The sequence below is a fragment of the Amblyomma maculatum genome, chromosome 6 (genome assembly GCF_055883805.1).
Source record: "Amblyomma maculatum isolate TAMU_Amacu chromosome 6, ASM5588380v1, whole genome shotgun sequence".
Classification (NCBI taxonomy): Eukaryota; Metazoa; Arthropoda; class Arachnida; order Ixodida; family Ixodidae; genus Amblyomma; species Amblyomma maculatum.
The window spans coordinates 87,125,199-87,140,124 of NC_139349.1; the positions used below are offsets into that span (position 1 = coordinate 87,125,199).

The following is a 14,926-nucleotide window of genomic DNA, read 5'->3' on the forward strand; positions in this document are numbered from 1 at the left end:
GATCGTTGTCGTGATGTTATGAAATACATGAAAAAAAAGTATGCAAAAAAAAATTCACTGTCAAAAATTGTAAAAAATTCCTGGACAAAATATATAAGCATACGCATAAATACCTCACCATTGGAGCCACATTTAGTTGAACGTGGAAGCTTTACGCATTATTGTTTTCTTCTGCAGAGTTTCTTACTCAAGCATTAGACAGAGCGCAGCAGCCAGGTGAAGCTTATGCGTATTAGCATGAAGTACCTCGAAGGACTGTTAAGAACTCCCATTATGCAATGTCTCTAAATAATAAGACTTTAGCAACGCGCTTCGGTTACCTCAGGGTAGCCATATTAAGAGCGTAAGGACACGCTAAAAACTACATCTTCTGTGTTGTCCACATGAAAACTGTACCTGCGCAATGTGGTCGACGCCCACCACTGCGGTGGGCCTGGATGTGACAGTAGTGACTATTACGGGGCTGGTCACCACCTGTGATGTGGTGAACGACGGCGGTCGTGAATGCATCCGACGGGTGGTGGTCGGCCTGGGCCTTCGAGTGGTGTATACACCGAGAGGATACGTCGTAGCCCAGGCAGGCGACACAGAGGTGGTTGACTTGTTAGTGCCTTCGACCACTGACACCGTGATGAAGTTGGATTCCGTGAAAGGCTGCTCCAGCGATGCTGGCGTCTCCGGGGTCGTGAAGCCGCTCTCGGCGGAGACACCGACCACAGGAGGGGCGCTAGTCGTGGTTGTTGCGGGCCTTTTGTTCGCCACCGTTGCAGAAATGGCTGTAGTGGTTGGGACTAGCTGCGTGAGAGAATGTGACACACGTGTTTGATTGCCGAGCAAGGGTGATCGTTTCTTCGACAACCGAGACTTAAATATGTTTAGTGTGTTAGCTATAGGCTTTGTAGCTATTGATTCACGCTTATGTTGTTAATAATATTGTGAATTTATCTGTCGGAAAACAAAATCACACTGAGAGAGTCTTGCGAGTGCATGGCACAAAGGCGAACTGTAGTTTGGCTGCACGTACCATCGATATTTTGATACATCGCACTGCTTCCGCACTGCAATGACAACATATCAACGGAAGCTATAAACTGCAAAAAGGCATTGTGATATATCATCGCTAGTTTAATGTTTTGCGACGTAGGAGATATTTGAATATGGTATAGTTGTTGCATTACGATGATGCTGAGAAGCTTAGTTCGAAACCCTATTTGCGCAAATGCAGCTGTGCAATATGCGCAGTATTTTTTTTTACATTTTTCCTTCGCTTTTAAGTTAATTTCATTCATCAAGCCGCAAGCTTGATGTTTCTTTTCCAAAATGCCTTTAGCTGTCATGAAGTAATTTTTGACCTGCTCCCCGCATGTCTATAGGCATGTGCAGAATCGGCGATATTCCTAATGGCACAAACGAAAATGGAGAGACCCAGTTGTCTGTTTTTCCAATAACGTAATGAAAGTATGTGATGAATTTCATCCCATTTCGTACAAGATGACAGGAGAAAATGGATCACCGGTCGTTAGTGCTCTTTAGTGCAGACCGTTAGGGAGCCGAAAAGTGTGTGCGGCAATGGCTGGTTTGCAACTGACGTGAACGAGGCGAAATTGCGCGCGCGACCACAGGGGGCGGTCTGCACATGCTTGCGTTGCAAACGGCGCGTCACAGAGCACGACGCGGTGCAATGGCTGCTCTACGATCAGTCGAAAAACGTCTTTTCTGGAAAAATACGACAGTTTGCGACCCGATAGCCAAAGTAAATTGAAAAGGAAGGAGACTGTATAGAAGCAAAAAATCATGTTTGTGTTTTACGTCCACCCTTTAGCGTAGAGCGAAAAGCGTAGACAGATTTCTTTTTTTTTTTTTTTTCACTTGCTCTCATATCAACGTACTCGCGATGTCAACAATAAAAGAAGAAGTACAATCAACGTTTGGTATGTGTTAAAATGAAAATTAAATACCAATATCATTAAATACCATTACCTTATCCTATGTGAAAAGGAACGGTGCGCTGGAGAGAAGAGGAATGCAGGGAACGCACCAAACCGACGTCCAATGCACACGCCCGCAAACATGAACTAGCATTAAAATCACGCAAAACCTTATAAAGCCGATCCCAGGGATAAGGCCAGGCGCCATTCACAAGGGCTATAAAGTGCTCAGTTATATACAACCTCTTCAAGCAGAATAATAATAATTGGTTCACTTGAAGGGAAAGGCGCTGTAACTGCCTCACTCGTTTTCTGTGGACACCTGAACCGCGCCGTGAGGGAAGGGAGGAAGGTGGGAGTTAAAGTGGAAAGAGAGAAAGAGGGGCCGTAGTGGAGGGCTACGGAGTAATTTAGAACACCTGGGGATCAAGCAGAATGAAAGAGCAATGAACAAAGGTAGAGAGAGAGAGAGAGAAGATAGGGGGGAGGGTCAAGCCAACGTTCCGACAAGTGGACGAAGACAAGTCCACTTGTCGAAACGTTGGCTCGACCTGAACACTGCAGCTCCCCCCCCCCCCCCCCCCCTCGTTTTTACCCTTGTTCAGTGCTCTTTCACACCGTGTAAGCCATTTCCTTCCTCTTGTTCTACCTGGGTCCTCTTCAGACAGTGTCATGCATACGTGGCTCGCGATGCTACCTCGGTGCCGTTGCTCAATAAACAAAACTATTTGTATAGGACTCCTGATTTCTTTCACCGAACACAGTTTGTCTCAATATTTCTCACGAAAGAGATCATTTGGATGCATGTAAAACGTGTTGCAACTTTTCCTTTGGCAGCCATCCCATACTGATTGCGCTGTACAGGTCGCATTGCAAGAGACGGGTAGCACCACATGAGCAATGTATAGAGCGCTGCCCATTTAGTACTTACCCTCCCAGGACAGCAAACCCCCGGGAAGAGCAGGTTCTGGAAGCAGATAGACTGCCGGAGGCGGCTAAAGTCAAGAAGCAGATAAATACAACGCGTGATGTCGCCGCATGTGCCCGGAAGACCCTGAGGAGTACGGCAACGGTTCAGGTCGTAGAACTGAGAGAGCATCTGGAAGAAGGAAAGACCTAGGGCGAAAAACAGCACAGGCTATTAGTGATCATTTACCATATCAATCAATCAATCAATCAATCAATCAATCAATCAATCAATCAATCAATCAATCAATCAATCAATCAATCAATAAATCAATCAATCAATCAATCAATCAATCAATCAATCAATAAATCAATCAATAAATCAATCAGTCAATCAATCAATCAATCGATCAATCAATCAACCAATCAATCAATCAATCAATCAATCAATCAATCAATCAATCAATCAATCAATCAAGTTGTTCTAGTCTTGCCACAATAGGTAAAATGTAGAGAAAAAATTGTCACTGTGAATTTGGTTTCTGACACCATTTCTGCAATTTTCTATGATATCTATGACTCATTCACTTCGGAGACTTCATTTGCGTCCGGAAAGAAATTATTAATTAATGCTGTGCGCCATTCATGACTCCAGAGTCCCACATGTACTTCCTCAATCGGGAATTGTGGGGCTGTGTGTAATGTGCTATAACCAATGCGCTCAGGATACTGCTGACCTTAGCCGTGAGTTCCCGTTTCAGTAGAACGGCCCCGCCACGGCGGTACAGTGGTTAGGTTGCTAGCGTGCTTTGCCAAAGGATGCGGGATCGAATCTCGGCGGCAGTGGCCGCTTTTCGATGGAGACGATATTAGCACCCATAATTGGCTGCCAACAGTGAAACAGGGACCGGCTACTTGTGTTGCATGTTTTGATATTTTTCAGAGATTCGTTTAACTACACTAGGTTCCCGTTAGTGCGAAAGTTCCAGTTGCGTAGAATTCTAACAAAAAAATTCGGGGTACACTTAAACTAAGCCGTTTAGGATTTGACGCGATAGCGTTTAACACACGGGTGATGTTTTTCAATACTTCTTTAATTTCTAAATTTCTAGTTTTTAATATTTATTTTCTTTTAAAGCCAGCCGGGCGATGGCGCCACCGGTAAGCTCGGAATCCGCTTCTTGAAAGAGGCTGAAAGCGCTGTTTCCTTCCGACGTATCTCCCGGTGGCACCACCATTAAGGGTATGATACATTAGCGTTTCACACGTACGGATTTTTTTCTTTTCCACATTTTGTATCTTACATTGTTTTATATTCCCACTTAGGATCAGCGAACATAGGTTTTCCATGATGAGTATTTTGACACAATAATAATAATAATAATAATAATAATAATAATAATAATAATAATAATAATAATAATAATAATAATAATAATAATAATAATAATAATAATAATGTTTATTCTGTATTACGCAATACAAAGCTCGAGGACGTTTAGGATAAATATGCTACAAACACCTGACAAGGGCCTTTTGAATATTTTTTCTGATATGCCATTTTTAATTGTTTCACTTAATGACTTGATGAATTACACAGTCTACATTTTCTTAATTAACAACAGCAAGCATTGACTTTTCATTCTGTGCATTTTGACACCTTTGAAACCTCTTTTTCTAATTTTTCATGTTTTTCTAATTATCTCAAATACTTAATTGATTATTTACGCATGCCGAATTTCCTAATTAGCATCATCAAGCACTGACTTGTACTGCGATCATTTTGACACTTTTGAACCACCCTATTCGCAACTTTTTCATTTTTTAATTTCTCAAATTCATCAATTATCGCAATGACTTCCTTAAATCATCGTAAATAATCGAACACCAGTAAATCATCGATCACCGGAGTCTCGAATTACCACGATACGATATTTTACGCAGCCTCTCAGTTATTCCCGGCAACAGGGGCCGGCAACTGCAACTAGTATTACGGCGCCTCTGCCTTTTCGGCCGAATGAGCTATGTAAGCGATCGCTTAAAGAAATATTTATGTCGAATAAAAGCATGAATTTTCGGGAAAGCTTAACTGACCACATTCTTCATAATCAATGAAGGTTAAATACCATGCCGCAATCAGTGTTCAGTACACACTGTTCAAAGTGGAGCCTGTTATCTCGATTACATGGTATGGAGCGAGCGCCTAGAGACGCGGGAAACGCTTTGCGACCCCCAAGCCCGCACAAGAAAAAAAAAAGAGAAAAAAGGAAAGAAAAAAAGAGAAAAGAGGGGCCCCGAGATGGAGTAGTCTGAATTGAGTTATGCTCACCTCGCACGAATGCGAGTGTGGCACCTTGCAAATCGAGCTCATAACGCCAGCCACGGTCCGTTTCCAACGGCCGACCGGGGCCCTTCGGTCCGCCTAGGCCGGTAAGAGCGCAGGCTTCCTCCCTCGACCGAACCCCGCGGCGTACGTTTCTTGTGGAGCCGACCGACCTCTCGGTTGGGACCCGCCTAGGGCCTTCACGGGGCGGGCTCCTGTCTCAGACCTTCCCAGGGGAAGCAATTCGAGCAACAGCGTGCTCCGGAGGTGTCCCCTTATGCAAGCATCACCCCGGAACCCGTCAGCGGACACCCAGAGGCGGCCATAAATACCGCAGTGAAAGCGACAACACGATATTTATAGGGGAAAAAACTTTATAAAAAAACTAAGTGACTACCAAAATATTTCCTCTTAGTAGTTATTGAAGTAGCATTACAGTACTATTCGGCACTGTACTTTTACTCAAACGAAGCAATACTTTGTTGCGCAACTGGCAAATGCAACTCTCCAATGACCTAAGGGAGGCCCGTCCGCGTGAACTAACCATTCGCGCACAAAGGAGATTTATTTGGTCAACACTTTATTCCGGTTTTCTTAATCCCACAGTTGTAACATATAACGAAAGCAAATGTCCCGTAATTTTGTATGCGGCTGCTGCTGCTTTGTTTGCATATTTAGGTGCGCTGGCGTCAAGCGTATGATGCGCATACGATACGGGGAAAAAAAAAGAAAAAAAAAAAAAAAAAACAAAGAATACGGTCTCAGTCGCTCCAGATATTCTCGAGGAAATAAAAAATACGGTGCCTTAGGGTGTTTCTCGCTATACAACATATTTTGCCAAATTATGCGCAGCTACACAAAATACAAATTAATAAATGGCTGGTAAAGAAAACATTCAATGTGGATTTTTTCCCCCCCTTATAATGTCACAGAAACGTCGTGGCCTCATTTCTGAACATGTGTTTTGATTTCAAGACCGTCATATTTATTTTCCAAACTTTCTGTAGGGCTTTCGAGAGAAGAAGGGTGGAAAGAAAAATAAGAAAAATGAGGGGGCGGGGAAGGGGGGCAGCCTGTTTTGACAGAGCGCGCAACTTAACACTTAACAAAAGCTTTGTGGTGCGGCAAATTAAAACGGCACAATAGTGAAACCCCGCAAATCACCTTTTTATCAAGTTCAATATACTGCCACCTTTAGGGTGAAGGTTAGGCTCTTTTATATATATGTTTTATTTTTATCTGCCCCCTATAACATCTCTAACGAATAGGAAGAACACGGGCAATACCACAAAGTTTCTGCATATACGGTCGTTCATTATTGTGTTGCCTGTGTGTTTCTGAAAAAACCTCCAGCATATCCTCTAGCCACAGTTATTACTCAGGAATATTTTGTCAAACCGTTAACATCGCATATGTTTCGCCCATGGCTGCACGTGAGGTGGCACCGTGTAAGGATAGTCTTCGCACAGAGATTGCTCTATGTTAAAGTGTTCTTGAATTTTCAGTTTATTTAAGTAATGGTAACCTCCCACTACTCGATGTGGTGACTTTCCTGTTAATGTTATTAGTGTAATAACAACGCAGTTGCCGATCACTATGTCAAAGCGTTCAAGCCTGGCCAGCAAAGAAGGCCGCTTGCTGAAAAGAGCGGACACAAATCGCTCGGACGGGTTGGGATCCATCTTCGCCTAGAGTGGCCTTAATAAGGCGAAAACCATGTTGAAACCCTCGGGTTCGCGAGATTTTTTCGCGAGAGTCCGCGAGATGTGTCCGCGAGACGTAACAATAACAGGATGCCGACATAATTTCCCCTTTTGGGTAGGGGTGAAAATAATGAAGTTTTACTTCCTTCCTTCCCTTTCGGGTAGTAGACTTTCATTCTCAAATTTCGAGGAGAGAAGTCCTGAGACGCCGGTGTCGGTGACGACGTAGCCAAAGAAAATAAATAAATGAAATTATAACAAGTACACAAACACGCAACATAGAGGTAGAGAGAAGAGAAAGAAAAGAAGGAGGAAAGGCTTTCGCCATTAACCTCTTGTAATCCTGTAATTTTTAAATCCCCCCTTTCTACCTGCCGTCCAAGGCATCTCTTTGGGAAATACCTGCGGTACATCTAAAAACTATCTCGGGCATGATCTCATTAATATTTGTCTTCATTCTTGTTATCTACCAAACATGACCTACATTTTGGACCAAAACTTTATTTCCTGCGGTTGAAACTCGCAGAATTGTTGCTTCATGCTTGCTTGATTTCAGTTTTAATATTTATATCTATATAACGGTTGATTTTCTATTTTCCCTGAATTCTTGTCCTTTTATGCTTTTATGTGTTCACCATCGTGATCACCACCGTAGTCCTCATTTATGATACCTCACAAGACGAAAAAAAAAAAGGGGGGGGGGGGCGGAGGGGGGAAATAACGATGTGGCAACAAAGCATTTACCCATGAACTATAAAGGGCAACAAAATTTTCGCAGTGTTTTATCGCATGACACCCCATCTGTGGTTTTGCATTTAAATTTAATTTGTTACCAAGCAACGGTGCGGGGCATTAGAGGGTATCGTTTTTGCACATATGAGCAGCTTCTCCTGCTCGCCCGTAGACGACGCTCGCTTTCTATATATAGGCGCATAACTCCTGTTGCAGGGGGAAGAGGACAAGTGCGTTGTACTGTTGACAAAGTCTAAGCTCCTCGGATGACTGCTACAACTTACTATATCTACTTCGTGTGAATCAGAAAAAGTTGTCCCAAAACGGGAGAAACGGAACAAATTGCGTGATGAAATCCGCTCTCCCGACGAAAAACACGTGGCATCTTTCTTGATTAACAGTGAAGAGCGCAGTCTGCCGAAGAATACAGGGCGATTTTGTGAAAATTTCCGGGCAAAACTCCGCGGGGCTTACAACAAAGTTCTTTCTGTGGCTCAGGAGATGACTGAGATTTTCATACTGAATATTTTCGAACAGAATGTCGCACGCCACATTTTGCACTGTCGGGACGGGGGAACAATTTTTCATGTTGCCTCTGCGTGCTGTCGAAAACAAAGGAAGTTAGGGGAGGAGTGAGAAAAATGAACTTTTCTTTCCCGCCTAAAACAATCTTAAAGTGGAACGCACTTGCAACACGTGCAGTCGGCTCCAGCAGCAAGTCTGTGCCTTTATTATTCAATGAAGCGCGAATTTCTTTTGCGTAATATCTCTGCAGAAATACAACTTTTTGTGTTCTAAATGTATTCTGCCAGCATCATTGTGAGGCAACGTCTTGGCGATGTAGAACAAAGTTTAAATTAAAAACGAAACAAAACAAAACAAAACTGCGCATAATCTACTCAGGGTTTCCACGACAGCAGTAACGAACGCTTCATGGCAATTGCGGCGCGGCTCGTGCTTTGAATATAAAAACTGATTTTATTTCGAAAGAGAAACTTAATATTTATAGAAATGTTAAGACTAGGAACATTTAGGATTATTTCTTGGCACGAGCGCGTATATATTCGTTTCAAAAGTTACGAGCTCAGTCAAGAAAGCCTCGCAAGCAAACGCAATTACTATTTATTTTCTGCCGTTTAAATCACCGCTTTCTGCAGCATTTTTTGCTATGCATTCATTCCGGGACCGAAGAACTCGGTCAAACGTCATGACGTGAATGAAACAAGTAAATCTTCATTCCGGCCCAACAAGAACCTAGAGTATTAGGCATTGTGCTGCTAGACATCATTATTCATCTCTTCCGGACAGACGCGAAAACCGTTTTCTGTTGGAATGCCGCATTCACCTCATTTTATCAAGAAGTGCGCTCCACACATACAACCGCCCCCATTCTGCCGACCTGCACACTTTTTTTCATTTTTCTCTCCCTCCAATATTTTCCCTCCCACCTTCGGAAACATTGCTGCATCACTTTCACTCCTTGCCTCTTCTTTTTGTCATAACCTTTCATCATCAGCTTTAGCGTAGGACAAAAACATCACCTACTGGCCTTCGATTGAACATGTCCTCTGCTATTGTCGACCATTTAATCCTCGCTAACTCTCTAGTCTAACATGCCCATCTCGCTCTCTGCCGCCCCTTGCCCGCATTGCCTTCTGCTGGAATCCGTTACCATCGTTTTCCTTCTCCCGATTTCATGACGTTCTCGTATGTATATTTCTTCTTGAGTTAAAATAAAATATCGTCAATGGAAGTTTGTTCTCTGTCTCGCTCTGCTTTAATTTTGCGGATGTTACACTGTGCGTATAATTTTATTTTTCAGAGTCAGCTGTGCCATCCTAAAATTAATTTCAAACATTTTTAAGCCTCCAAGAATCTGACCGTTATACACGAGTATTGAAAATGTGTAACTATTAAATACTGTTATTTAGAGAGATACTGGGAACCTGCTATTTATGATCTGAGACTACGTGCCAAATACCCCCATCCATCCTTCTAACTCTCCTAATCATTTTGCTCCTCTTTTGGTCTGGATCTGCAGTCATTGCCCTCCCCACAGGCAGATGTTTTATTTTGCCTGTTACGGTGTATGTATCGCTATGCATCGTGAACTGTGGTCTTTTTATTAGACTGTTGAACAGTGGCCTCGTTTCCTTCAAATTAACTTTTAGATATACTATTTCCTGTCTAGGTCTTCGATCATCGCCTGCTATTAGTTTCCTGAGTTACTCAGAAAGGTTGCCATTAGGAAATTGGGGATTATATATTGAGTTTATACCCTAACTTTCCCAATCTAGTTTTCAACATACCTCCACAGAACACGCGTTACATATTAGTAGATATATGTTATCTCCCTGCCTCACAGCCTTCCTGACAGAGGTTTCATCACTTTTCAAGCGTTCCCAAAGCAAGATATATGAAGTTTTGGCCCTGCAAATGGTTGCTGTCAATTTCATCGCGACTTATCAGACCGAGTTACAGAGGGCATTACTCGATTGCTGCTGAAAAAACGACGGTCTCTTCCCAGCAGCTTGCAATGAGGGGGCAATTATTCATTACGCGCGTACCTGCAGCTTATAGGTGATAAGCCTTGCAACTGTTTGTGTGAAAGCAAGAAGTGGCGTGGTGCTATACCTTCGTTATATTACCCCGCCATTATGCCAGTTGCAATATATCAGGTAGACGTGCTAGGAAATCAGGATATTACGACAGTCTCAGGAACAGAGAGTTTCCGACAGAGCGCGATGAGCTGAGTCGGTACTTTGTCGAGTGCTTTAATCCCCGAGGATATATTTACATGACTGCCTCGGACTGTGAACTGGTGTTTCATTCTTATCTTCCTTGGCGCCAAACTACGCGGAACGCTGGAGACGATACATATCTGAATCTGCTTTCAACTGTTGACAAGACCGACTACACGGCTTTCCGCATTTGTTAAGAATTTTTCCATAGTGCTGATTCTTTGGAACAGTATCCGTGATAGATCGTGCATGAAAGGCAAGTGCTATCGAGCACTGTCGTCTGTGAAAGGACACAATAAAGCGAAGGCAGAAAGGGTGTGCAGGTGAATGCAAATTAAATAACGATGCGCTTTGGTTTCACTGACACGCCGCAGTGACCCTTAGCTATTTGAAATTAGGTTATTTTTATTTGTTTATACCATACAATAGTGGTTACTTCCATTCTCGCGCTTAGATACAATTCATTAGGCGCGACCACACGCGAGCTTTGAAACAGCGATAGGAATCAGTAGCCGTCATCGTGTTCGCCTCATTGCAAGCTTTCTGCCTATATTTATGGACAGCCTTCCGTTGAATGGTAAGAATAGCAGCCGGATTGGCTCATCGTGAATGTTGCAAGTGTCCGACCATTGAGTCAAGACTGACTCTACTATGTAACTAAGAAAAGAAGGAAGAGATATGAGCAAATACGGCTCCCGTATTCTGTTGTAGGTTCTTTCTTCTGAGGGCTGTTCTACTTTAATATCTGACCATCACGCATAGATAACAGCGCAGTCTTTTTTTCTGAGTATACAGTGCTCATTCGCAAGTCAATAATGATGAGTTTTTTCAGGCGAAAGCCTTTGATGGCCCATGCTGTCGTGGACAAATTGTGTCCCGCTTTTGCGGCGTTCTGATTGGCCTAGGCGGGATGCGTCCCTGCCATCTGCAATACCACACTTAAACACGCGCCAAGGAACGCCACGCGACAGGAGAGATGGTGTACCGTCCAAACACACTTGCCGGAGAAAGTGATAGATACGGCACCTTTCCCTTCGTGTAAAGCAATTATAATTATATGTAGCTAGTTTGGTTTGGTTTGTGGGGTTTAACGTCCCAAAGCGACTGAGGCTATGAGAGACGCCGTAGTGGAGGACTTCGGATATTTCGACCACCTGGTGCTCTTTAACGTTCCCTGACATCGCACAGCACACGGACGCCTCTTCGGTTCGCCTCCATCGAAACGCAGCCACGAATGCCGACAAGAGGCTAAAAATGGGAGGCAAATTGTAGGATAGGAAGCGTAGGCTTTCGCCATTCTCCTCTTAAGAGGCATCTAAGAGAGCCTAATATTTTTTGTTCCTCCTCTTGCATGCATCTGGCAATTCTTGTAGCCCATACAGGCGGAGAAAAAAAGAAAAGTTGTTTGTGCTATAATAATAATAATAATAATAATAATAATAATAATAATAATAATAATAATAATAATAATAATAATAATAATAATAATAATAATAATAATAATAATAATAATAATAATAATAATAATAATAATAATAGTAATAATGAAAACTATTGTAGGAACGAGTTGCGTACATAAAGACCTGTGTGTGTCTTTCTGGGCGCAACGCAACTCGTTCCTACAAATATGCACCAACTCGTCAAACAAGAAATTTTCCTTAATCAGAAACTCTTCCTTAGGTGTCCTTAACTCTACTGAAGGGTTCAGGAAAACGCACCCTACAAATAAATGCACGCGGCTTATACAGAGTGCCCCTACGTGACGCCTGCTGGGCCACCTGTACATTCAACGCAATAGAGAAACTGTATGTACACATAGAGTGCATCCCAGAGATTTCGAGCTATACAAACTCCGGGTTGCTTTACTCCCTTATATTACGACGAACGAAACACATGGAGGAAAAAGACAGGCGCGTACCAAAGCGCAAGAAAAGGTGCTCGGCTCCCGTTCTGGGGTTTACTATGTTGATGTAGCTGGATGATCGCCTAGTGGGTATTACAAGGCGGCAGTCGTATATCAGGGAATTCAGGTGGACGGACTATCATTTAGACCCGCACATCCAAACCAAGCAAAGGAGGTCGTCATCGCCTTGACGGCTGGAGACCTGCACTCCAAATGCATTGTTATGGACTCAACGGCCTATATGACAGTTACTTGGTAGGGGAAATCTTTCCGCTAGCTCTTTGCATCAGAGATCAAGATCCCGCATCAAACGAATAATTTGGACTCCAGGCGATAGGGTGTCCGGAGCACTGAAGTTGCAGACGCAGCGGCCGGCGCACTCATTCCACGGGAACCTCACTGTTTCCATGAGCAGCCTGAATGTCTCACCCCCCTCCCCTCTACTTAAGTTCAGAGCAATGCGAGGCTACTACTGCGAGCAACGCAGATTGTAAAGGTCGATCCCAAAAAGAAGAACGTGGTCTATGGCGCCGTGGTACTGGCGAAAACTTTTAAATGCTCAAAAAAGCATTACAATGTTTTCACCACCACCACTCACACCACTAGCGCCAAACAAATACGTTGCTCTGCTCAGCTATAGTAAACCAGTTTGACCCACAAATGAGTGGGCACTGCCAACGCTGTGGTGATATAGCAGATGTATACCTATGACATTCTCTTGGACTGCCCACAAAATCCCAAACTATCCCCTATTCCACTTTCCACTCGAGAGGACTGGGATGCGGCCCTGGTCAGCAGCTCCGAACGCGAGGAACAACGAGCTGTGGTTCAACTGGCTCGAGCGACCTCATCGGCCAGTGACGTCCTGGAATATGAACGGGACGCATAATTTAGTGATGCCCATCATCCCCTCTCGTTACCGGGTCAATGTTTTTTTTTTTTTTTTTCACCGCTATCCCACATCTTTGGGGTAGAGCAGTCGAGCGCCTTAACAACTTCACAACTGCGGCGAAGAAGGAGGTTTTGCTTTTCGTCTTTGATGAACTGAACACGGTCGCTAAACTGCAGGCAAATTCGGCCTCGTAGGATTCAGTAATTGCTCAAACTGTATCGAACGTGAAAAATTAATAAACGTCACAGCAGTAATTTTTGTATTTGCCACTAAACATATGGACCCTTGTAATCATTATTTGTTATTGCTGGCAGCCGCTGGCCTGCGGACTTATCAGTTCTTTTAGCTGCGCAGAAAGATCTTGTGTTCTTTGCTTATTTACGCTGAGTGACCGAGACGCGGCGTTAACATTTACTTTGTCGTGCAAGACACGCCGAGATGTATCCCGAATAATTCATGCCACTCGCGCATGTTTTCACAACGTTTCAGTGTGCTGCAGTCCCCTTGTGCAGCTTTATTTAGGTGTTTCTCTGCCGACGGCAAATTGAGCGCAGACTGGCTCAACGATTTTCGAACTACAGCCGATCACTCTTGCTGTTATCGCCGCCGCCGAATTACTTTTTTCCTTTACGGACGCACGTCAGCACGATAAAATTTTATTAAATCCCAGTCTCTTCGATTGTTGTATATAGCCTTGTCACCACCGTGTGACATTATTAACGCTGCTGTAACCAACCTTTTTTTAATTTTCTTCCTTCCTTACTTCGTCTTTCATCTTTTGTCTATTGCGCCAACCCCACGTACGCCAACCTGGCTAAGCATTCAGTTAACCTCTGTCTCAAACTCTGAAGCGTTTCTCTGAGGCGGTGCACCGTCAGAAGCAAAAAGCCGCCAAGAAAAGATAGAGAGACAATTAAGACGTGCTCGCCTCCGACCGGGTAGTTGGCCTGCCGTCCCTGGACCTCCTGCGCAATCTCCTCCTCCAAACCATGCTCGAAGACGAGGCGGCGCAGTGCGCGAATCTCTTCGGAGCTGGGTATCCTCTTCTGCTTGGCGGGGACAACAGCTCCGGGACCGCGGCGGACGCTACGTCCCGGGAAGGAGACGGCTCGAACCACTCGCCACCGCTGTTTGCTGCCCTCGGACTGGAGCGCCAGTGAATACGTGTTTGTGAAGGCGGCAGAAAACGTGGCATTGCCGTTGCTCGAAGTAGAGAGGCACATAACGAAGTGTGTCGTCAGCAGGCACAGCAGCAGATGAAGCAGCGGGGGGACCAGGAACGGCGGGGCAAAGTTCATGGCACGCTGAAACAGAGACAAGGAATGCACCACGTTAGTTTCTACCTTCCTTAGTTGTTTGTCATGAATGCGGAGGTAGAGAAAACGGGAGCTGACGTAAGACGGGAGCAAGAGCATGGCGAATGTGGAGCATATGGTATTATCGACATTTGAATCAGTGTTTAGCCACGCATAGATGAAGCAACACAGAGCTAAAATATGCAATTAAGAGGTAATAAATTAGGCAAGAATGAGATCTTTCTTCTTGCATGCTGCTACCGGGTACAGTAACTACAACAGCTTTCTCGGCAATACTGACTGCTCTGAAGTTGCTTAGTATCATTGGCTGCACATCACCGTTGCCATCTGGTGAAATTCGCTACCAGATTTCGGAAATCTGGTGAATTGTTGGAGCTCCTGGTGTCCAAGTCCACGAACTACTACACCAGACAAAATCTGGTGATATCTGGGGAAAACCGCTTAGCGGCGCTGTTGATTCAAACGTTTAGCACAGGATGCGC

General features: G+C 44.0%; 1 protein-coding gene and 1 non-coding gene across 2 annotated transcripts in view; both read right to left on the reverse strand.

Annotated features, from left to right (window-relative positions):
* LOC146186213 (uncharacterized) overlaps positions 1-14,426 on the reverse strand; it is a 31,961-nt gene extending 17,535 nt beyond the window's left edge. The window contains exons 1-3 of the mRNA XM_084605643.1: positions 14,057-14,426; positions 2,860-3,044; positions 397-795 (exon numbers count right to left, since the gene is read on the reverse strand). Of these exons, the coding sequence (XP_084461769.1) occupies positions 397-795; positions 2,860-3,044; positions 14,057-14,426 (954 nt within the window). The remainder of the gene's footprint in view (positions 1-396; positions 796-2,859; positions 3,045-14,056) is intronic.
* LOC146186214 (Nuclear RNase P) lies at positions 5,133-5,445 on the reverse strand. Its single transcript, XR_014708364.1, has one exon.
* Positions 14,427-14,926: the final 500 nt, after the last annotated feature.